This window comes from Aedes albopictus, chromosome 3 (assembly GCF_035046485.1).
Source record: "Aedes albopictus strain Foshan chromosome 3, AalbF5, whole genome shotgun sequence".
In the NCBI taxonomy this organism is placed as follows: domain Eukaryota; kingdom Metazoa; phylum Arthropoda; class Insecta; order Diptera; family Culicidae; genus Aedes; species Aedes albopictus.
In genome coordinates, this window is record NC_085138.1 from 336387494 (window position 1) to 336413483 (window position 25990).

The 25990-nt window shown below is 41.8% G+C and overlaps 1 protein-coding gene across 2 annotated transcripts in view; it reads left to right on the forward strand.

Moving 5' to 3' along the window:
- The window catches only part of LOC109397409 (ras-related protein Rab6), an 89740-nt gene that overhangs the window by 58345 nt on the left and 5405 nt on the right, over nucleotides 1–25990 (forward strand). For both annotated transcript variants that reach the window (XM_029865262.2, XM_029865263.2), the window contains exons 4-5: nucleotides 23054–23259; nucleotides 23481–23547. In XM_029865262.2, the coding sequence (XP_029721122.1) occupies nucleotides 23054–23259; nucleotides 23481–23547 (273 nt within the window). The remainder of the gene's footprint in view (nucleotides 1–23053; nucleotides 23260–23480; nucleotides 23548–25990) is intronic.

Sequence of the window (25990 nt, forward strand, 5' to 3'; positions counted from 1 at the left end):
GTACCTCCCGGGATACCTTCCGGAGGTTTTCCCGATATGCTTCTAGAATATCTCGCTGGATTCCTCCTGGAGAACCTTCCAAAGTTTCTTCAGAAATTTTTCTTTTATTCCGAAATACCTTTCCGACAGTTTGTCTCGGGATTGTCCAGGAATTTCTCATAGAGCATTTTCCGATACTTCTTTTAGATTTCCTCCCGAGGTATTCAGAGTTCATCCTTGAATTTCCTTAATATTTCCTCCCATAACATTTTTTTCCGAGATGTCCCGGTTATTTAGGATTTCATCCGAAGCTGTTCTCGAGATTTCTCTAATAGCTCCTTGCAAAATTTCTCGCAAGATTTCTCCTTGATTCCATCCGATAGTTCTTCAGAAGCTTCTTACAAGAAATTTGTAAGTTATTCCAGGAAACATTTCGAGAAAAACGTCTGGAAAGATCCCTGCAAGAACTCCGGGAGCAACAATTTGAAAAAAAAACTTATAAGAGTATCCTGAATTTTGGGACGATTTCCGGTAGGCATTTCGAGAAGAAACCTGTAAAACAAGTAATCTCAGATGGATCACTACAAGATATGCGGCAAACAACTACGAGGAAAAGCCCTGACAGAAATCACGGGAAGACTAACATTAGAAACACGGATCAGCAATAGTTCTTGCAGAAATCCCAAAAGGCACTTCGGAAAAAATCTGACAAGAAAGCCCACTATAAGAAAAACTCTGAGAGACATGCCAGAACCAACACTGGAAGAAGAAGTCCCGGGCGAAACTCCGAGAGAAATCGCTGGCGATGTGATACTTAAAAAAAATCCGAGGGAACCTCTAAGAAGTATCAGAAGTATCCCGGCTGAAGCTTCTGTAAATTCTACAAGAAATCTCACGGAAATTTCTTGAAGAAATAATAGTAAAAATGTCAGAAGAAATCCCGGGAGGATTTCCTGCAAAAATTTTGTAAAAACTCCTAAGGAAATCCTTCAATAGCTTTAGTATAAATCCCAAAAATAACTCCTTTAGCATCTCTGGGAGAAATCTCAGGAACATCTCCAGGGGGAGATGAGCGTGAATGTAATTTATATTCACCGCGTGGAGAGTTGCCTTCACAGCTCGCTCACGACTTTGGTGTACGTTTGCGACCCCAATGTTATTCGGCAAACTTTCAGATAAAACTACAAGGTTAAATTTATCCATACAATGTTTTTCGATAGCATGCTTTTGAACTGAGATAATAGCAAATGAATGTAAATCTTTGCAAATTAATGGTCGCACCCTTGATTTCAGGTGTTTCTCTGTTTAATAAAATTCCCTTTAGATTCCCGGTTTTCCAGGTAGTAGACACCCTGAGACCTTTTTTTAGTTTTTATTATTATTTTGGAAGATAAGAACGTAGTGCAGTCGATAATGCTGCAGCATGGAATCTGGCAGAACATGGGACGATATAAACTAGAGATGGGTAACTCACTCGCGAATCGACTCAAAGAATCGATTCGCGAAACCGAGTGAGTGAGCCATGACTCTTTTCAAAAGAGTTACGATTCGCTGATGTTCATTACGATTGCTAAAAGAGATAGTATGATTGCGCACCTAATGATGATTCGACGCAGAACATTGCAATCTTTGACAATTAATTTTGTTTTCATACTTATATTATGTGGCCGGCTCGAACCAGCGATTCGATTCTTCGGAGAAATTAACGAAAACCTCCGAATCCTGCATTTCACTACGTTATGCTCAGACGTTTGTGCAGATCGTCAATATTCATACCATGCCTGTGAATTTTCTCGAAAACTAGGTAGATTTGTACGAAAAGGAGTTGGCTCACATCGAAAATCGACATTTTCCTCAAATCCCGGAAATGAGTTACTGAATCGATCAAAAGAGTCGACTCTTTTTTGAGAGTGAATCGAGAGTGATTCACTCTCAAAATTGAATCAGTTTTCCCATCTCTAATATAAACAGAGGCGGTGTTCTTCAAAAGCTGGCAAGTTGGAGATTCACTAGCAGCAACAATTTCCTGAACGATTTTTTTTCGAATACTATGGAATCGCTTAAAATGCATACCGTAATAATTTTATAAGATGTCGCTTCAAGTCTTATAGCGTTATGATAGTCTCTCGTATATTGCATCCACATTTGTATGCTCTTCTGTTGCATCTAATGCGATATATCTTTACTAATTGAAAGTACGTATGACACGGACATAACTACAAATTGGTTTTCTGGGAGGCCTGATGATCAGAACTTACAAAATTGAGCACCGCTACTGTCTGTATTGAAAACGATCGTGTGTCTGGCTTTTATAGCTCTCACTTATGCCGTTTTTCTTTTTGATCCAGTTCCAACCTGGGTTGGAACTGGATGATATCACAGTTTTCAACCCCAACCCGACTTCGGTTTCGCTTGTACTATAGTTTGTTTGACCTTGTTTGTTTACACATTTTCCGCCAATCCAGTTCCAACACAGGTTAAAAAAGAAAAACGGCATTAGTTTCCAGTATTATAATTCTAACCTTACATGAGAGCATTGTGCCTTTTTCAAGTAAGCCTTTACATATTGGTGATCCACACATGTCCTATTGAACACTTGTAGAATTGGTTTAACCTAATTCACGTATGTACACCATGTCAACGGTCTTATCACTAAAATTCAATAAATCAATTCTTTTCAATTGACCGAAAATAAACGTCACGAGTGATTCACCTGTCATGGATTGTTCAACTGTGCTGTTGCCGGTGTCACGATCACGCCACCTTCCCTAGGGAGAAGGGTGATAAGAATCACTTTCTTTCGTGTTTTTCATTTGCCTCACCTGGTCTCCACTCCGCCGTGCTCGCCAAGAAATCTAATCAATTTTTCAACTCGATTTGATATGTTCCACATTCTAGCGGTTGAGATAAAAACAAAATCGAATCTTGCTTCTATTTATAGTTGTATAGGCACATTGCAAGATAAATTGAGACTTTGGAAACATACGTTTCGTGAGTAGAAAATGAAAGCATTCACTTGTCTTTTGAAAAGTTTTTTATTTGTTGAATATACATATAAACTACTGGAGTTCCTTGCACAGGTGAACCAATTATTCCTTATCGCAAGTTTCGCTTCCAGTACAGCGCCACGTCGCGTCGTAGAAGCCGACAACATCACCCCCAGTGAGGTACCTGAAGTGCACCAGCTGGTTGTTGTTGTGTTTTCGTGTTCCATTGCTGCTGGCTGTGTAGGGCTCTGTGTAAGGTGCCTACCTACCTAATTGATTGTACACGCGCTCGAAATTCGCACGTCAATCGTGTACTGTGCGGTTGTAGTGACGCCGGTTGGGGCTAGTCGTTTTCGCCTTCGCGATTGGATTTTGTCATTACACTGGTCGACAGAATCGAATCCAAAACCGAGTTAGCAAAGCATAGCATTTTGGAAAACTGTAATTAAATGCTATTGTTCGTCAAAGTATTATCGGAATTCTGACAAGTTGTTCATGAATCCGCATATGTTCCTCTTCTTTACGTAACGCACTAGCACATCCACAGTTTTTGAATGAGAGCTTCCTCTGACAATGATCATATAATTCGTGTGGCATGCTCGACAATACTCTACATCCAAGGAAGTAAAGAAATTTCCATTACGAAAAGTTTCTGAACCGACCTGAATCGGACCCGTCACCCTAATCATGATTTTGCTAAATGTCCGCGCGTTTACCGAATCAGCTATGGGCTTTACGTTTAAGCTTCGCTTTTCAAATACTTGCTATTTTTTTTATTTGTCGTTCAGTGTAATGTATCGGCCTTTTTTATTTTTATTTTTTTGACACAGTACCAGTTGGTGTCATGATTCATTGTGGGTGGTAGAATATAGATCGAGTTCGAGGTTGATTCGCCGTGTTTGGCTTCCCATGAATCACGGGTAGAATAATGGATCAAATTTGGGTGACATTCAGAACTTTATGGTTCGTTCGTATCGAGTGCAAGGTTATTTGTTAACCGTTGAAATTTAGTGCCCCATAAATCAACATTACGCTGCTGTCTAAAATCCTGAGTTACGCAACCGACCGTATTGCACGGGATCGGCCATAGATTGCATCGTTGCAATTTTGGTTCGTTTATTTCCTCTCAATTTACCAAGCCCCCATCATCGCCGCTACGGTTAACAGTATAAGCGTTGCGAACACATGAAGCAATAATTATTATTGATTTCGGCTGCTTTTTTTGCTCGTTGCTCGGCATCGATTACGAATGATCAACTGGTTTAAGCGGGCCGATTGAAACAAGCGCGTGCGGGAGACCCCGAGGAGGCTTCAGCCTTCATTTCATTTTCCCAACTTCTTTCGCCTTTTTTTTTTCGGCAAAGTCCACTTCTAGTAGCGGTTTCATTTCATCCGGTCGTCAATGTTACGGTTCGCTGAATTTAATTCGATTTAACCTGCTGGTAGTACAGGAGGCGTCACCCAGACGACAACTATGCGAACGTTCTTTGCCGGGTTCATCAAGATAAATTTGGTGGACGTAGGGCACCCCTCGACGGCTTATGCAGGGCTTCTAGCCGTTTGTTGAATTTTTCGCAATTCCGCTGATGCCACGAACCTCTTCTATTGGGACACCAATCTCTGCTGAAATCTATCGGGAACGCTCTGCAGAGATGTTCCGTTCGGAACAACTTTTACCCGTTCATGGAAGCTGTGCAGCCAATAGGACAGATCGGTGAAGTACTAGACTTGTAGTAATGAGCTGAATTTTAGTATGGTGAGAAGGTCAATTCTCCGTTTTTGCAGTGAAATGGTGCAAAAAGCGTGGGTATTATGTTTTCTTGCCTAATTTTATGCTGTTTGAGCAAAACTTTGGGCAACAGTGTTGTTGTTTTCTCCATTTCTTGCAACATAAACAACATAGTTATCCAAAGTTTTGCTCAAACAGTATCAAATTAGGCAAGGAATCATAATACCCACGCTTTTTGCACCATTTCATTGCAGAAACGGAGAATTGACCTTCTCACCATACCAAAATTCAGCTCATTACTACAAATCTAGTACTACACCGAACGTGCCCCATTCTGCGGAAACCAATCTCGGAAAAGTACAAACCAAAACCGAGTACCGTATGGCCACGGCATTCCCACCGGAAAAGCCGCATTCAAATTGAATGCGACTTTTTGTGGTCTGTCTCGCTAGAGTCGTACGCCTACTCCACGTACCTACCTACCTACATTTTTGTTCCCGTGCAAATACCTCGCATGGTAACAGGAAGTGGGCTGACATTGTCGAATGGGTTGTCGTCGTCGTCGTCATTGGTGTGAATATTGTAAGGTGTGCTGCGTAACGGATTTGTGGTTCGTTGCTATAAAGAGCACACAAAATCGCTCGTTAAATGTGGCTACACAGTTTGATTGTAGCGATTGTACAAAGCATTTAAAGTGTTTAAAATCTAAAGTTATCCGAATGCTTTGAGCGTTTTTTATATGTGTAATGATTTGAAAAGTCAATGTAAGCAAATAACAATCTAAATGTGCTCTTACTGAGGGTGATCGAGTTTCATTCTCGATTGTTCCTACCAGCATGTACTTTTTTTTTGTTTGTATTAACGTGTATTTTAATAAGCATGTACTTTGTTTTTGGCGTAGAATGCGAAGCTGCTGGGTCAGACGGTTGAGTTTTCTGTCACGCTTTTTTCTCCGAATTTACGGTGTGAGTTTTTTTTTCATGAAAAATCGTGCAAAATCCGCTGAAAAGTGAACTTAAAGCGTTCAATCTGTGGAACTGTTCAAGTTTTGTGTGTCAGGCCTGGTGTATTAGCGCATTTGGAAGCTGTAGCAGCTGGAAAAACATTTGTTTGTATTGGGCTTGTTGTTGTCATAAGTCAACAAGGAGCTACACGGCGAAGCCAAACGGTGTTTCCCCAGTCGAAAATTTCCAGTTTGTCGACAATAACCGTCAACGGAGGTAAAACCTAGATGATATCGAGCGCCTTCGCCATCTGGTCTCTCAGCAGCTCCAGGAATATCAGGATCTGATGGACATCAAGATCTCACTGAACAAGCTGCAGTCGTCCGAGGAAGTGAAGTCTGTATGAACACCACCCCCGGAAGCCAGGCCATCATTTTTCAGACATCCTCGAGTAGCATCTGTGCGGCCTGAACGAGCGCGCTACGTAATACACCGCAGCATGCCGCCCCCAAACGCAAGCGTATCAAGCCGGAGGAATCGGAGGAACTTCTCAGTCAATTCGTCCGCCAAGGGAGACATCATATCAAACAAGAAATTTGGTGAGTTCGTTCTGATTTGATGTATTAATCATGATCATGATGATTTCTTTGGAACCACTAAACCCAACAATAATAGCCGCATTACTTACGTATAGTGAATCCTAGACCACTCCCTTACCAAAAATCCAACTCCTTGCTGTTTACGAGGGCGTCGGTGAGTCGCTGGCCTCTCGTTAAATAGATGTCCTTCCATCCTAACTAACCTTTCCCACCGTCAGGTAGCATCCATTGTGTTTCTTTTCGTTTCAGAGAGCGATCAATGGCGCTTAAGCCTAGGCTTGTTAGCCAGGACACAGTGAAAATGCCTGTGCCCCATCCCCGGAAACAAAAAGGCCCATGGAGTGACAAAATCTTTTAGCTACGTCACTCCCAACGTTGGTGTTATACTAAAACACTTACACTCACACTAACACATCTACATGATCTACTCAAATACACTTATACAATCTGAATATTGTCGCTTCACTCGCTAATAGTGAATCCCAAATTAACCAATTCCAAATATCCAACTCCTTGACACCTATGGGGGCGTCGGTGAGTCGCTGACCTCACCTTAAGTAGGTGTCATATCATCACATCCTTTCCTATCCTCGTAACGGAGAAGATGGGCGTGGCCGGCAATGGAAGTTTTCATGTCTTTTTTGCTTCAACCTCTGATTGGATAGCTGTTCCTTCCCAAACAGCATTCCATAAGCAATTAGAATAGAAGTATTAAAGTTTTAACATGATAACTTTCAGTATGCAATCTACGAATTACTCCGTTACCACGCAACGCAACGCAACGCAACTTTGTTTTTGGCGTAGAATGCGGCCACCTGTTCTGGCCAGTCTATGGGAAAACATGTTTATAACACAAATAATCGATAACACAGCGCAACATTTTTTTGTCTCAAGAGCAAACGTATGTGTCTCCGAAGGATTTTGGACCGCTGAATCCGAAACCGGGCTCAGATTTGCTCTAACACGTCACAATTTTGAGCTATACCTCAATTTATACGGCAAAATATGCGATTTTGGGCTTTTTTGACTGCAAGCCATTAAGCTTGGAATTTTTTTTAAGCAATCAAAAGGTTAATTGGTCAATTATCATCTAAATTAACGACTCATGCAAAAATTTTTTTATGTTAGTATGAAAACTTGCATGCAACTTCTGGAGGGTGACTTGAATGGGAAATATCGTACCTAACATAAATCGCTTTAAACTATCAAATTTGATTTGGTAAAACGAAATATTTTACATGAGTCGTTAATTTCGATGATAATTGACCAATTAACCTTTTGATTGCTTAAAAAAAATATTTCCATCAGAAGGCCGGCTCCAGAGGCACGTTATCCTCCATTTGGGACATTTGTGCATATTTTGCCCTATAAATTGAGGTATATCTCAAAATTGTGACGTGTTAGAGCAAATCTGAGCCCGGATTCGGATTCAGCGGCCCAAAATCCTTCGGAGACACATACGTTTGCTCTTGAGACAGACCAAAAGTTATTTTTTGTTACGCTGTGTAATCCTATGAAAACTACTAATGGTAAATGAATGGTTGAAATCTAACGTTTGTATAGGAAAAATGCAGAAATCAAGCTAATACTTGATTTTTGCATTAAAAAATTGAACTGGTCAAAATAGAAGCATTGCGTCAGTTTCGGTCAAATTCTCAATTTTGATTTCTATTTTGGCCAATCACGTGTATTTCTTATGGGAGTGGCCAAATTAGAAGGACCCTGGCCCAAAATAGATGTATGGGAGCTGATTTTTTAGGGTTTTTTTTCTTGCATTTTTAATCAAATTCTATGGTTTTCACATCTTGATTTATTTTATTATATTAGGATCAGGCTGAAAACCGAACGAAACTTAACACTAGACAACGGACACACGGAGCATGCACCAGTGGATACGGAGAAAAGTTTCATCGCCCGGAGCGGCAATTGAACCCTCACCCCACAGAATGGTGTGATTAGAAGCTTGGTGACCCTAACCGCACAGCTACGAGGCTCCACATTACAGCTTTCAAAGAGATGTTGAAGAGCAGGCATGAGAGTCCGTCACCTTGTCTCAGTCCCCGGAGAGATTCGAATGAACTGGATAATTCACCCAAAACCCTGACGTAGTTGTGTCACCATCGTTGCTTTAATGAATCAATCTGGTCAGCTTCCCAAGAAAGCCGTTTACGTCCATGATTCTCCATAGTTCTGCGCGGTCGATCCTGTCGTACGCCGCCTTGAAGTCGATAAACAAGTGATGCGCTGGATCACATGGTTTTCCCTGCATTCAGGAAGATTTGCCGTACGGTAAAGATCTGGTCCGTTGTTGGCCGGCCGTCGATGAAGCCGGCTTGATAAATTCCCACGAACTCATTCGTATTAGGTGACAGACGACGGAAGATGATCTTGGATAGCACTTTGTAGGCAGCATTCAAAATAGTGATCGCTCTGAAGTTCTCACATTCCAAATGGTCGCCTTTCTTGTGAATGGGGCAGATTACCCTTTCCTTCCACTCCTCCGGTAGTTGTTCGGTTTCTTAGATCCTGACTATCATTCCTCGTAGTTGTTTGCCACATATCTTGTAGTGATCCACCTGAGATTATTTGTTTTACCAGAGGCGTCTCGTCGGCGTGTTCAACCAGTTCATTGCACAGGTATTCGATTTGGAATAAAACAATTAGGAATTGTTTCACCATCCCTTTGTCGTTTTAAATTAACCTAAATTATATGGATTAAATTTTATATTATCACAGAACTTGAAAAAAAATGTTTTTACAAGACTTCAATACATTGCATCTCCGTTGGAACAAAAAAATCTGGTGCGTACCACCCATCCCACCAGTATAAGACAGTCGCCCAACCACCCACCGTGAAGCGGCCGAGAAGCAAAACAAGCACACCGCACCGTAGTTCAACTTTTTCTGTTGAACAAGCTCTCATATATGAACGCCCCAACACACTGCAATAGGTCGGATGTTCGTATACGGCTGGAGGTGTAAATGTGTGAGATCAACCCGTTCTACAGGCGACTTTGAACAACGTTTGCTATCACATGCTGACGTTGAGCACATAGTGGCTGAGGTGCGATGCAAAGAGATAAGAGATCGGATAAGCGTCGAAGCACACTCTGTGGAAACTATATGCAGAACGCATGAACCGTACATAGTAGATGAGTTGCGATGAGTGCGGAGATGCGATGGAGCTGCTTCGACGCATGTGATCGCAAGAGAACGCAAGAGAATGCTTGTCGGGTATGGATTTTATGATTGCCCTCGTTGCGTATGTAAAGCAATGCGGATTTAATGTGTTGGGAATGCTAGTAGATAATATAAAATGCGTTAATATGTTGTTGTTTTTAAACATAACCCAATGCTTTTTCACATGACATGCATTTTGATGGACCGGACGTAATAAAAATTTATCATATTGTATATCGATCACTATGTAAAATAACATATTTCATTGCATATAAAATAGTAGGGTGGGGCGGGGCAAGATGGGTCGCGGGGCAAGATGGGTCAGTGCCATTTTCGGGCGCATTACTCATGTTCCCGCAGAAGCGTTACGGGACGGAAAATTATAACACGGAGAGATGTACTTCACTTTGCGTTTTATTTCGTACTAAACTTACACATTTTGAGGTGCCCTATTTATAGGAAGCTGCTCCCTATTATCTTTCACGGTTCCAAAAGCTCATTGTTGTATACAATATTGTTTGCCTGTTTACAAAGAAAGATGTCAAAGAACCATAGACAATGCAATAAAGGCGAACAATTCCAAATCAATAGATATTCTATAATGCTTTTGTACGGATCGGTGTGCTTGTTTGTATGATGATGAAAAAAACACCCCTGTAGCTTTATGGCGGCCTCGACATTCCGCCCACCAATTGTATAAGCAATTTTCGATATACGCTGGACAATGCAATGAATGGATCCGAATCATGAATTGATTTTACACCGCCCACCGTGAGGCGATCGTCGGGAATCGTTTTGGACGAGAATGTTGATAGATGGTGCCCCTTTGGTTATTAATCGATGGCTGATAGATAATAACGTTGCTTGATGATCTGCCGCCCACCTTGAGCGATCGGGAATTGGTTGAATTTCTTCGGCAAGACTCGGAGATAATCTTGATGCGCCTCTTTTTGGAAGGTTGTAGATGGTAGAATGGTTCATCTTTGGAATGGTGCGTGGTGCTCGGGTAGCCACTTTGACGAAGACGTTGATGTACGTGTCGCGTTGAAGCGAGATCTCGAAGTGTCGGCCAACGGACAGTTGCGCGCGACGAAATCACTTCGTCGAGAGAGTGAGCGGAATCATCTCGAAGGCAATGGCTTCCGACAACGGATTGTTGCCAGCCGCTTGGACGATGATGGTGTTTAGAGATGCAATTCGATTGAAACTCATCTTGAAGGCAATCACTATTAACCATGTGTGCTTGGTAGAGTGGCTTCAACAATGACGAAGACGGCGTTCGGTTCTGCGGCAGGTGCCGTACACCATGCGAAGGCAGTGACTTCGGACGACGAATTGTCGAGGACGAACCTGCTTGGCGATGGCGGTAATGAGCTTGATGCGATGTGAAGAACGATCTAGGAGACAGAAGCTTCTGGCAACGAAGTGTTGCACGCGTTGAAACCGCTCCGGAGACAGTAGTTGTAGTGATCATCCCGAAGGCAATAACTACTTGAGGTGCAGTTGCTTCGACGATGTTTGGTTTGCTTGAATGAGGACGATGGCCAAGAGTGTGCTGAAGGAGAACGACGGGTATGTTTTTACGATGACGAAATACTACGACCACCTGGTCATATTGAATAGCAGATGCGCAGGAATGAGCATGGTTGTTGTGTAGCCAAATGGTGGGTTTGAGTTGCAGCTTCACTGTAGATCGGTGCCAACTGAAGTATCGGCATGGCGAATCCAACTGCTATTCTTCAGGTGATTCCACACTCCACACTACGCGTTCAATGATCGATAGTTCACTTCCACGTACTACTTTCACTGGATGCTAGTTCCGACTAGCATCCTGTCTACAGCGCCAAACTGTTCCCGCAGAAGCGTTACGGGACGGAAAATTATAACACGGAGAGATGTACTTCACTTTGCGTTTTATTTCGTACTAAACTTACACATTTTGAGGTGCCCTATTTATAGGAAGCTGCTCCCTATTATCTTTCACGGTTCCAAAAGCTCATTGTTGTATACAATATTGTTTGCCTGTTTACAAAGAAAGATGTCAAAGAACCATAGACAATGCAATAAAGGCGAACAATTCCAAATCAATAGATATTCTATAATGCTTTTGTACGGATCGGTGTGCTTGTTTGTATGATGATGAAAAAAACACCCCTGTAGCTTTATGGCGGCCTCGACAACTCATGTTTTGATTATGTTAATAATTTTGTTAGATGATCAGCATGAATATACAAAAGTTTGGGGCATTGATTGAAAAATTATTCACTCTCATTGGAATTACAAAATAAAATGGTTTTTTGCCATTTTTCTTATGCGATACATTCCATACATTCTCCATATAAACGGCCGCGGGGCAAGATGGGTCACCTTCAATTTTGAACGTATTTTTGGAGCATTCAAAAGTTATTTATTTTTTATTACAAGACTATCTCATAAATGACTTCAATCAAGCGGAATAAACGCTCAAAATTATAACATAAAATTATGATAATTTTTTAGTAAAAACATTGATTTTCAAATCGCCTCAGGACCACTCAAATCGTAAAGTTTTTTATATTCCAAATAAATTTATAAAATGTTTACTAGTAGCTCTTGTTTACTCAGTATGGATATGGAGCATATTTGAATGCGGAACAAATATTATATTTTGACGTTTTTCGTTGAGAAAATGTTAATTACTTAAAAGGTGACCCATCTTGCCCCGCACTTTTTTCACGGCACAAAATCGATCACTTTTTAAAACTGCTTGTTTAACATTATATTTTGTATTTAATGAACTTTTTATCGACTTTTAGCATAGCTAACTAGTGTATTAAAGAGTAGCGGACGAATGCAAACCAATCCGATTTGTATTTACGAAGTTATGGAGATCCATCCTTATGCGACCCATCTTGCCCCGCCCCACCCTATTCCATCAAATCATTTAAGTTTTTGCAGCATAATTTTGTTATTATATGTGTATAAGAAAACATTTTATTTTCTCTGTTCGGGATTTGAATCAAGTGATCAATGTTTGATATGGTCGTTTGTTCAGTGCATATTATTCATGTGCAAGTTAGAAAGTTTAAGGTTTTATGGTATTCAACTTAATTGCTAAAAGGATTCTGATTGAAAAGTTCTGCTTTTTTCTTTGTCAGGCAAAACTAGATCCCTTAGGCGCTGTCCATAAACTACGTAGACTCAATTTTGGCAATCTCAGAACCCCCCCTCCCCCCTCGTAGACTTTCGTCCATACAAACTTTTTGAAATTTGTAAGGACCGTAGACTTTGGCCAGACCCCCCCGTCCCCCCTCAGAGTCTACGTAGTTTATGCACAGCCCCTTAACGAAAATAGTGTGACTTCAGTTTCGATTGATACTCTTTTACCTAATATAAGGACTGTATCGTTAATTATGAGTACACCTGAAAATTGTTGTATCTGAAAAAGTTTTATTCGTTTTGTAAATTAAATTCAATTACATTGTTTATTGACCATCAGAAAAGCCCATGGTATCATTTCATATTTAATTTTTCGTGGATCATGCCAGCTCTAGCACCTTCTTCTTGGTGTTTTTCATAAGGTTGGACAACTGTTCCGTCGATGGTTTTGCTTGGGTTGGCCCAGTTTTTCTTGAATTCGATGACGTCCTCTGCTTCTCTATCCTTTTGCCGTAGTTTCCCTTTCATCAAAGCCAAATGCTTCTTAATGTGCCTAATTTACAATCAATTTGAAGGGTTCATTGCCTTTTCCACAAATTGGACATTGTTTTCTTCATACCAGTCAAAGGTGTCACGCGCATAGTGGCAGGATTGATTTGATTGATTTATCTTTATTTGAGAGACATAGTGGCAGGATGCCATATCCGATCAAAATAATGTAGGATCTTTGTGCTTTCAGATGAGTGGCAGAATTGGTTTCTGGTGGCATTCCTTCCGGTATATCTCGACGTTCATACTTGGGACGGTGAAGACAGGTGACGATTTCATACCACTTTGACAAATTGCTTACCAAACTAATACATTTTCCCAACTGTTTTGAAAAAAAAAATCGATTTCTTCGAATTCGGAACATCAGTGCCACGCTTCACAGTGAAACACTGCCCCTGGAAGTGCCTTGTTGTCCAATATGACATACGTTTCATCATCCATGATTATGCACATGTAATTTTTGCTCAAAACATCGTCGTACAGTTTCCGAGCCCGAGTTTGTACATAATCCGCCAGAATTTGACTATTTTTTGGACATTTCTGTTTTGGGTAAGTCTTCAGGGAATTACGCTCCTTGGCGCGCTGAACCATACCAATAATCGTTCCACACTTTTTTGCGCAATCTATGAAGAATACCTCCTTTTTTCTTTTGAAGATTTTGCAAATTTTGTTGTCCAAATTTGACTTGGACGCACCTGGTTTTCTGTAGCGTCCGGGTGAGTCTATCAGTGTGTTAGGCATACCGAATCGTTTGACAGCATTTTGGACAGAAAAAAAACGCTAAGACCTCCAACTTTTGCTAATTTTCTTAGCGATAATCATTTTTCATAGCAATACCTGGTCACAATCGATTTTTGCTTCTCATCCGTAAACACTCGCGTTACTCCACTTGAGGAAAAACTTTAACTTTTAATGAAGATTATCTTTTGTTTACAATGCTAGCAACACATAAACACACAGCAGTTGTCAAAATAAGACTTAGGGCCGATTTCTTCACCTCGGCTTAACCGGTAAGCCAGGCTTACCCATATAGTTAAACCTGGCTTAACGCTTAAGCCAGGGTGAAGAAATCGCCCCTTAGACTTAGACCTCAAAGATGGACTCATAATTAACGATACAGTCCTTATGATGAACATTGGGTACTTATTAGAGACATATTTTCTCGTAGATATCGCCGAAAATTTTGTAATAAAAAACCTATACCCTTAAATAATACATACTTGCCGAATTTTTGTTTCTTTTTGCCGAGGTCAGCACAATCAAATAATGTTTTAATGCCGAAAATCAGTATAACAGTCTCATATTGATTTAAATTGAAATCAACACTCAGATAGCCCAGTTTGGAAAATAAAAATATGTGTATACATAAAGACATCGCTCACGCGGATATGATTACATGTTATACATTCTTTTCTCAAATAATTAATTCAATAATCTCAATCTTGTACAGTTACACCAGATTTTTTTTGAACTGGTCGGTTTTTGCTATTGCAACAGGATCAAAACTGACTAAGTTATAGCAAAAACGACCCGCGCAAAACAAAATCTTTCCGCTCTTATAGATGAAACGATCATTTCACTACCCACATCCAAAGAAGCGCTTCAACATACAAGCGACTTCATCGATCAAATCACGCGAGCCGTTGATGCGCACGAAATAGGCGAAAAAGGATGTGAAAACAACATGCGCACCCTCATTGAAAACCTCATGCACTATGGCCTATCAAACATCCCTCTTCTCATCTCATAACTTATCGCATCCGATCGCATCTCACCTTAACCACTATGGTCACAGCCTGAGAGTCTCTCGTGCGCGTTTTTGTTTGACGCTAAAAATGATTCGCATAGGATTGAGTTTAAACTCATTTAAATCGCACATGACAATGCTTCCGCAGAAAACGGATTTCAGCAGAAAAACGTTTAATAACGTGAATATCGTCATTTTCTTATCCTGAAATCAAAAAGCGCTCTATGATTACAACTTAATTCTAACAGAACCATTTTTGCTAAACCGACATACCGCTGTGTGAGCCACTCTTACCGTGTTGCGTCAAAAAGCGCGGTAAACTTGCATGCAGCTTGGCGTCGGTGTCTCTCATCGTGTTCAACCCACCAGTTTGAACGAGAGAGAAAAATCGAAGGAAAAAGCGGAAAAAGAGAGTCTTTCTCACCGTAATGCTTTCAATGCGCGTGGCTTGCGCATCAACCAACCATGCGTACCTGCTGCTGAAGCTGAATGTGCTTTCATTTGGCGTGTTTTGCGTACATTATTCAGTGTTAAGGACAAACGTCTTGAAATCCCGGTTCAACAGTGCATCAAAACTTCAGACGCACAAATCTCAAGAAGCAAGCTTCAAACAACAATGCATTTTATTATTCTGTTCTTGCTCACTTGTAATAAGCTTAAAATAAGAAGCTCAGGTGTGCTGGTTTTGTTTATGAAGAGATTTGTGCCCTCAAAATCGCGAGTAGGTGCCAAAGTCGGCCATTGTGGCGGCCATATTGGGATTTTAACAAGTCTGTCCTTAAAATGCAATTTAATTAATTAGTTAAATAGTTATTAAACTTTTCCTAGCCGGGCTAGCTTGTATTGATTTTTTTGACAAGAAATTTGAAGTGCTACCCATTTTCATTCTACACATCACTTGTTTTCTGATAGAATGCGTTTAGGAGCGTAAGATTAGTAATGGCACTGAGACCCCAGTTCCTTAATTTTCAAACAGAACTGAAAAACTTACTTTGATAAGCTTTAACATTGAACCAAAGTAACCCAGATGATTGTAAGGATTAGATTGAATAAGGTCTATTTCAGAATCTTTTTCATTATCTGGAAAAGTAGTTTTATGATTGTATGTTTCGTTAATCACGTCAGACGGACATTCAAGCACCACAACATGGTGGCCATGCGAAGGATTTGTTGTTTGACGACAGCTTCCTTCCAGTAGTGGGAAGGGAAAAAACCCAAACTTTAAATATGTACCCGTATGTACCATGATAAGCTTAAACGATTGACGTCGGTAATCGAAAGGCAACGAATTCATTTTGGCTCCAACAAATCTGCGATTATTCAGAAGAAAAGTGCACAACTTTCAGTTTTGGAATGCATTATAATATATAATTCTCATCTCTCATACCTGTTCTTCAACATAAGTGTACCAAATTTCAATTTTGAATTTATCCTCAATGTTGAACAGGTCCCCTTTTAGACCACGCGTCGCCTCTGTGTTTTACAGATTTCCTCGGGATTATTCGAGCTATTATCGAAATCCCTACATGCAATCGTCCCGAAGTTCAGGATATCTTTTTTGTTTTTTTTTTAAATCGTTGCTCCCGGAGTTCTCGAAGGGATTTTTTTCCAGAATGTTTCCTGGTAAAACTTACAAAATTTCTTGTAAGGAACTCCCGGAGATGTTTCGGAAGGAAGCTCGAGAAGAGCTTTGGACTAAATCCTGAAAAAAACTGGGACATCTCGGAAAAAAAAATGTTATGGGAGGAAATATTAAGGAAATTCAAGGATGAACTCTGAATACCTCTAAGAGAATCTCGGGAGGAAATCCAAAAGAAGTATTGGAAAATGCTCTAGAAGAAATTCCTGGACAATCCCGAGACTACCTATCGGAAAGTACCTCGAAAGAAAAATTCCTGAAGATACTTTGGATAAGTTTTGGAAGGATCTACAGGAGGAATCCAGCGAGATATTCTGGAAGCATATCGGGAAAACCTCTGGAAGGTATCCCGGGAGGTACTCCAGTAGAGACCCGTTTAAAACTCCTGCAGAAATTCCAGGAGCAACTGTCGCAAAACTCAAAAGAACACCAAAAACTCGTAGGAATATTTCTGTTGGGAACCACGAAAGAATTAATTCTGATAAAGGAAGAAGAAATCCTGGAAGGAATTCATGGATGAATCATTCATTTATTTAGTTAACATCAAATTCATGATAATACTGAATCAACAATTTGCCGCCATAATACTCGATTTGCAGCTGCAGCTCTCCAACGTCGGTCACGCCCAACACTCGCCAGATCACGCTCCACCTGGTCCGCCCATCGTGCTCTCTGCGCTCCACGCCTTCTTGTACCAACCGGATGGTTAGCAAACACCAACTTTGCAGGGTTGTTGTCCGGCATTCTTGCAACATGCCCTGCCCACCGTATCCTTCCGGCTTTGGCTACCTTCTGGATGCTGGGTTCGCCATAAAGTGCAGCGAGCTCGTGGTTCATCCTTCTCCGCCACACACCGTTCTCCTGCACGCCGCCGAAGATCGTCCTTAGCACCCGTCGCTCGAAAACTCCGAGTGCTTGCATGTCCTCCTCGAGCATCGTCCACGTCTCGTGCCCGTAGAGAACCACCGGTCTTATTAACGTCTTGTACATGGTACATTTGGTGCGGGGGTGAATCTGTTTTGACCGCAGTTTCTTCTGGAGCCCATAGTAGGCACGACTTCCACTGATGATGCGCCTTCGTATTTCACGGCTCACGTTATTGTCAGCCGTTAGCAAGGAACCGAGGTAGACGAATTCTTCTACCACCTCGAAAGTATCCCCGTCTATCGTAACATTGCTGCCAAGGCTTGTCCTGTCTCGCTCAGTCCCACCTACCAGCATGTACTTTGTCTTAGCCGCATTCACCACCAGTCCGACCTTTGCTGCTTCACGTTTCAGGCGGGTGTACTGTTCTGCCACCGTTCCAAATGTTCTGGCAATAATATCCATGTCATCCGCAAAACAGACAAATTGGCTGGATTTCGTGAAGATCGTACCCCGGCTGTTGAGCCCGGCTCGTCGCATAACACCTTCCAGGGCGATGTTGAATAGTAGGCAGGAAAGTCCATCACCTTGTCGTAGTCCCCGTCGAGATTCAAATGAACTGGATAGTTCACCCGAAATCCTTACGCTGTTCTGCACACCGTCCATCGTTGCTCTTATCAGTCTAGTCAGCTTCCCGGAAAAGCTGTTCTCGTCCATAATTTTCCATAGCTCTGTGCGGTCGATACTGTCGTATGCCGCTTTGAAGTCGATGAACAGGTGATGCGTTGGGACCTGGTATTCACGGCATTTCTGGAGGATTTGCCGTACGGTGAAGATCTGGTCCGTTGTCGACCGGCCGTCGATGAAACCGGCTTGGTAACTACCCACGAACTCATTTACTTTAGGTGAAAGACGACGGAAGATGATCTGGGATAGCACTTTGTAGGCGGCATTCAAAATGGTGATCGCTCGAAAGTTCTCACACATTAACTTGTCGCCTTTCTTGTGGATGGGACAGATTATCCCTTCCTTCCACTCCTCCGGTAGCTGTTCGGTTTCCCAGATCTTGACAACTAACTGGTGCAGACAGGTGGCCAACTTTTCCGGGCCCATCTTGATGAGTTCTGCTGCGATACCGTCTTTACCAGCTGCTTTGTTGTTTTTGAGCTGGTGGATGGCATCCGTAACTTCCCTCAGCGTCTGGGAGTTGGTTCGTTCCCGTCCTCTGCTGCACCAACATAGTCCGCTGCCTTGGTCCTCCGTGCCTACATTCTCTTCGCCATTCAGGTGCTCGTCGAAGTGCTGCTTCCACCTTTCGATCACCTCACGTTTGTCCGTCAGGAGGCTCCCGTCCTTATCCCTGCAGATTTCGGCTTGCGGCACGTAGCCTTTGCGGGATGCGTTAAGCTTCTGGTAGAACTTGCGTGTTTCCTGTGAACGGCACAGCAGTTCCATTTCCTCGCACTCCGCTTCTTCCAGGCGGCGCTTTTTCTCCCTGAAGAGACGGGTCTGCTGCTTCCGCTTCTGTCTGTATCGCTCCACATTCTGTCGGGTTCCATGCTGCAGCATTACCGCCCGCGCTGCATCCTTCTCCTCCAGAACCGCTCTGCACTCCTCGTCGAACCAATCGTTTCGTCGACTCCGTTCTACGTACCCGATTGTGCTCTCGGCTGCGTTGTTGATGGCTGCTTTCACTGTACTCCAGCAGTCCTCTAGAGGGGCCACATCGAGCACACCCTCGTCCGGCAACGCTGCCTCGAGATTCTGCGCGTATGCGGTGGCGACATCCGGTTGCTTCAGTCGCTCTAGATCGTACCGGGGCGGCCGCCGGTAATGTACGTTGTTAATAACGGAGAGTTTTGGGCGCAGTTTAACCATCACCAGGTAGTGATCGGAGTCGATATTAGCGCCACGATAGGTCCTGACGTCGATAATGTCGGAAAAGTGCCGTCCATCAATCAGAACGTGGTCGATTTGCGATTCCGTTTGTTGTGGTGATCTCCAGGTGTAACGATACGGGAGGCTGTGCTGGAAGAAGGTGCTACGAATGGCCATGTTCTTGGAGGCGGCGAAATCGATGAGGCGTAGGCCATTTTCGTTCGTCAGCTGGTGGGCGCTGAACTTTCCAATCGTCGGTCTGAATTCCTCCTCCTGGCCTACCTGAGCGTTTAGATCCCCTATGATGATCTTGACGTCGTGGTTTGGGCAGCGGTCGTACTCGCGTTCGAGCTGCGCGTAAAATGCGTCTTTGTCATCATCAGTGCTTCCGGTGTGAGGGCTGTGCACGTTTATTATGCTAATGTTGAAGAATCGGCCCTTGATTCTCAACCTGCACATTCTTTCGTCGATCGGCCACCAACCGATCACGCGCCTCTGCATGTCGCCCATCACTATAAAAGCTGTTCCCAGCTCAAGTGTGTTGCCGCAACTCTGGTAGATGGTATGATTACCTCTAAACGTTCGCACCATAGATCCTGTCCAACACACCTCCTGCAGCGCTACGATTCCGAACCCGCGGTCCTTCAGTATATCGGCGAGTATGCGGGTGCTCCCGATGAAGTTGAGAGATCTGCAGTTCCACGTACCGAGCTTCCAATCGCAAGTCCCTTTTCGTCGCTGTGGTCGTCGCCATTGGTATCGGTTCGCATTCTTCTCTTGTTGATTTTCCGGTGCTAGTCTTTTTTACGGCTGGCTCGCAGGGCCTGACACCAACCCACTAACCCAGGGAGCTGGGCTTACCTTCCCGGAAGCTACGGGTTCTGCATTGGCATTTCCTCCAACTACAGTGCTAAATAGCTAGGCTCGAGCGCCAGTCTTCGCCGGGGGTGGTGTTTTTAATGGGCGCCCAGGAGGTAATATTTTACCTGAGCTTCCACCCCCTCATGGATGAATTATGGATAGAATTTCAAGAGAAATCTTCTATGGCATTTTGAAACGTGTTCTGGATAGATTTCCAATCAAATCTCTGAAGGAATTCCTCATTTATGAATGAGTTCTTTAAAAATGTTCATCAGAATAGCCATGATAATCGGTAATACCTCAATTTTTTTATTGATTTTTGGAGTGTTTGAATGTTATTTTTTTGTAAAAGGAATTTATGTTGGAAATATTAAAGCAATTTTTTACAATTATTTCAAAAGAATCATGGAAAAATCTAAAAATATTCCTTAACCGATTTTTGTTGTTGTTGTTTGTTTGTTCGAAAAAGTTTAGCAAAAATAAAAATTTAGCCATTTAGTGGAAATCTTTGGTAATAAATCTCACGCATTGTCCTTTAAAATATTTACTTAATTTTTTTTTATCTGTATTAACGAGATTTTTAGCCCTAAGCTAGTTCATCTCGGGACCCACGCTTTACTTCCCTTCCGAAGGAAGAACTCACATTTTGCGAGTTTGTCGGGAGTGGGATTCGATCCCAGGTCCTCGGCGTGATAGTTAAGTGTTCTAACCACCACACCAGGTCCGCTCAATTTACTTAATTTTTGAGGATATTTTTGTGTGTATGTTCTTGCAATCATTGGAATTCATGAGTCGTATACCGTTTTCAGCTGTCACCTGGTGGGCGCTGATCTTTCCAGTCTTCAGACTGCTGAATTCCTGAATTAATAGGTCTCGTATGATAATCTTGACGCTCTTTTTTTCTGTTCGGATGAGCCACTGCGACCAGTATTTAGATCTTTTGTGACAATACTCGTATCCTAAGTATTTAGTGCATGTCGTACTACTTCATTTCATTATTGTCATTGAGAGGCAATGGAGCATCGATTTCTGTACAGATTTTGTTTTGTTACCTCAGAGGTTCGAGAAATCGAATGTGATGGTGAAGTACCGTTTTCACAGGGATATAGGGTATGTGTTCCATCATTAATCTCACGCTCACATATTCATCCTATTCGAAAACAAGCGATTACGGCACCGATTGATTCAGTTCTTTTTTGTTTTCATGGGCGCTCACTTCTAACAAAAAATACAAAAATAAGAAACAAAACAAACAGCGCTTCAATCCTTTGTTTTTCGTAGGTTAAAAAAAGGAGCCACATGCTTTAGAAGGGAACCAATACCCTAAATCCCAGCGAAAGTGCGCCCTTAATCACACATAATCGATTCTATTTCTGAAAAAAACAAAACGGTAGAACTGATATTTGTCCATGCATCGGAACTCTGGCTTCATCCATGACTGGCTTCTAGTTTAGTCCCAGGACAACATTGAAAAACCCGGGACTTTATGCTAGTTGCAAAACGCTGTCAAATTAGAGAATGTGTTCGGTAATAAGAATTCACGTGAGTCCTTTTATCACCAGTACTTATCAGTTCTTAGTAGAATATTACGCAATTAGATACGCAAAGTATGTTTGTTTTCCTTGCATCAAGTGTAGTCTCGGCGAGGACAAACCGAGGCTTTAACGATCCGTAAGGCAATTTTAGAAACTGTCACTAGTAACAAGGGCTTTGTACCATGAATCCTTATTACTAAAACGCATTACCCTAGCTTAACAAGTTGGAGGTCACCAAGATTCTGTTCGGTAGATCTTACTCCGTAACGGAGATCTACTCACGTTACGGGCTCCGTTAAAGATCGAGCATGTTTCAACAGTTATGTGTACGACAAACTTTTTGCTCTTTTCTACACCGTGTATTTAAAATGGGTGATGGGTACCCGGGTACCCTGTCGGCCACATAAGGGTTAAACCCCCTCAACCATTCATCCCTCTGCACGGGTCGCCTGACACCTTGGATTGGGGTTCCCTGTTTGGTGGACGGAACAGGGGGTCCGTAGTGCTATTCTAAGCCGGCAACTACACGAACGCTCTTAACCTGAAAAACAAACGCTCAGGCTAGCTTCCTGTCTGTAAAGTTCTCACCGGGGTTGGTAATCCGGTCGGTTCTACGAGGAAGTCAAGATAGGAGCGATATGAGTTGCTGGGAAAAGGATAATGATCTCAATGGAGTCGCGTTACCCTGCCTTACCGCGCCTAACTTGAATTAGGTCGTCATCATTTTAAACGTGGTTGATTTGTGAATCTCTTTTGACAGGATCCAGAAAACGATGTTTTCAAGTACCTATTCAATTCAAAAATAGCACCAAACCGAAATTTGCAGTCTCATCGTTGTTTAGCAGTATTCTGGAAAACTGCTGCATAACCCATCGATTGAAAGTGAATCGAATATTCATGCGTTTTCAACACATTTGTTTCCCATTTCTGTTTTGCCACATTGGCAATTTGTTCCCTCTGTGTACCTACCTACGCTCGGTAACTTTGTTGTTCTTTGCCTGGGCTTCAATTCTGCAAACACCACGCATTCGGTCACCACCGCCGACCGCCGTCTCGATGGCGGCACACCAAGGCAGGCACTGTTATTAACATGATTACCCAATGGCAGAGAGGGTGCTGGCTGGCCACCGCCTCTGGTACCCAAACAACAGTGCTTCTCTCTTCTTCCGGCGTCCACACACAATGCAAAGTCCACAGATAACATATTGATCTCGGACCAGCCTACCTACTTATCTACCACACCACACCAACATCCTCTACATACATATACTGCAGTGAATCGCATATCAGTCCCATCTTTGCTGGATTTCCTATGCAAATGGGACAGATTTGCGATTCACGGCAGTATATCATGGCATCAAGAATGCACTTATCTCATTACTCATCATTATTATTTTTGCTCGCTCTCTACACACCTTCTCCAGATGCCAACTCGTTTCACCAAACATCGAAATGGATCGACGACGTCCGGACGGAGCGTGGCAGTGACGTAATCATCATGCTGGTGGGCAACAAAACTGACCTCTCGGACAAGCGCCAGGTCTCGACGGAGGAAGGCGAGCGGAAAGCGAAAGAACTGAATGTGATGTTCATCGAAACCAGTGCGAAGGCGGGTTATAACGTGAAACAGGTGAGTTGGGGGGGACCCCTCTTGTCGTCAGTTGAATTATAGGTGGGAGCACATGTACTCACTCTGTCCGCACGACTATCTTTAGAATTTAGGTGCCTCGAATTATAGTTTATATTTCGGGTTTCGAAATCTCCAAAACAAACGGTCGAGTTATTTCCAATGAGTTCTTCCAATGCGAACATATTGGTAATCTATATTTTTCCTGCTTCTTTTACTTGTAGCTTTTCCGACGAGTAGCCGCTGCCCTGCCCGGTATGGACTCAACCGAGAACAAGCCCCCAGAAGACAGTATCCTTTTACAAAAGATAGAAAACACTTCGCCAGCTAATGATACCGTTGAGAGTTGTTTTTGCTGAATGGGTTCTACCTATGCTTTTCCTAATTGTGAGAGTGTGTATGTTTGTTCTGATTACATTCTTGTGTTACATTTAGTCTAGGTATTTAACGGGTGTTTCGCGCATCCCATTAGCGTTGGAATGTTCGACCATTCATGTTTCATTCACTACCATTAGCGGAAAACGTGATTTTCCCGTGAATTCGAAGAAAATCGTTAACCCTCTAATAGATATATGGACCCTAGAGCCATTTTGAAGTGGTCGCAAACAAGTTTCGATTGGCATATCAGCCTCATTTCCATACCTTCCAATCACACCGCGATAGTGATAGTTTCATAGCGTACTATCGTTTTTTTTTTCAAGATTGTTTCAGTGATTTTAAGGCAAATTCCTTCAGGGATACAGGAATTTCTTCAGCATTCCCTCAGGAAGAGTTCAAGTAGGCCTGGTAGCGAGTCACTATTTAGTGACTTGGTCACTATTTTCGTGTAAGTCACTATAAAGTTCAAGACTTTTCAACTAAAGTCACTTTTTCTGTTAAAAAGTCACTATTTTCAACTATTTTCATCGTCCTGAAATCTTGTCAGTGAGTAGAACAAGTTGATATCTAAAATAGTGTCTAAAGCTTTGTGTTATTAGAGACAATAAAATGTCTAGTCCATAAAGGTATTTTCGCAAATTCATTAATCGCATTTATAGAGTAACTTATTAGTATTGCTTTTTTTAGCATATGATTCAGGTGACTAAACTTCAAACAGGAGTTTGTAGTGCTCCTGGAAAATAAAAAAAAAACTTTTTTTTTTCTATAAATTATTGGCAAAATTAATTGGGCATTTTTAGAACTCTTGATGAAACTTTTGGCGGAGTTTACTTTAAGATGTTCAGTGAGCATGCTGAAAGCCTTGTGTTTATTTATGCATATGTATGAACTTCTGTGTGTATTCCTTACAAGATCTTGCATGTGATATTGTAGTGCAGTTCCTGGATGAAATTCTGACAGATTTCGTGAGTCTGATAAAATTCATTAAAATATATTTAACAAATACAATCCTGAAAAATGGTGGTTTTGAATCCCTTTAGAATATGTGGAATATATTTTTTTCAGTACTCCTAAAATATTTTCTGAAAAAATACCTAAAAAATAACACTGCATTTGGAAAATATCTGTTGGTAAAGTCTTTCGATATGCTTTTGTAGTCCTTGTATGTCCTGAATGATTAATAATAAAACTCCTTGAGATATATCCGAGATGATACCTCCTCAAAATCTATTTAGAAAATCAGAAAAACATCCATGTTGTAAATCAATAGATTTTTGATTGTTTATCAATAGCAGTCTTCCCAAACGAACACCAAACTCGCTAAGTACTGCTGTATTTATACTCCGCCTGTACTCTGACTGTGCGTTCGTACCGCAACACACAAATCAGTACCCAAACGTGTACTTATGTTCAAAGTTCGTTTCAAACACAAATTCGAACATATGTACAGTACATGTGTACCGTGCGAAACGAAGTGAGAAGCAATCTTGCAAAAAAGAACTTTCTCGAACCGCGATTGGCTTCTTTAGCAGTGTTGAGATAATTCCATATTCTGAATCTGCATGCAAAACTGAGCCGAAATCCAAATTTTCATGTATTTTGGTGCCCGGGAACCTATTTAAAAATCATTTTGAAGTTTGTATGGGAGCGATTTGTCGAATCACCCCTCGTCGCATTTTGTACTGGGTGGAGCTGTCAAACAGTTGCCCAGCTGTCAAAAGGTGATTTAAAAAAATCTCTTTGAAATTGATTTTAGGCGCCAAAATAAAGTTCTAAAAATCTGAAAAAAATCATAGTGGCTCAGAAAAAGGTGCTCTTTCGTATAAAATCGAAAAATCGATACATTTTTCTTAATTTAAAAACCCAATTGACAGTTCGGCACCAATCGTTTGCCAATCCGAACGCCGCTTCGGGTTTCATTCTCGGTTTGTGCTCGGATCGATTTTCGTTTTGTACTTCTGTACGTACACAAGTTTTGTACTTGAGTACTCTTCGGTACGGAGTACGGTAGCAAACACGGGTACTCCGATGTTTGGCGTTTGATGTTCAACACAAGTGCGAGAAAACGTACAGAAGTTGAACATGTGTCAAGTTTGTGGGAAGACTGATCAATAGTTCTACTATTGAAATAATTCCGTTTATCTCGAATTCGTCGAAAACCGATTGTGCTCTAGAGCAACCATGGGAAGTTTAGAATTAATGTTGATCAACACATCTATTGACGTTCATCAGCCTTATGCTCATCTAGTTGTGCACACTTTTTTGCTAGAAAATTGAAAATTTTGAAATAAGTGAAAGTTTTTTTTTTGAAAATGTTCATTATGGGATACTCAAGGGTTTTCTGAATCAAGTTCGT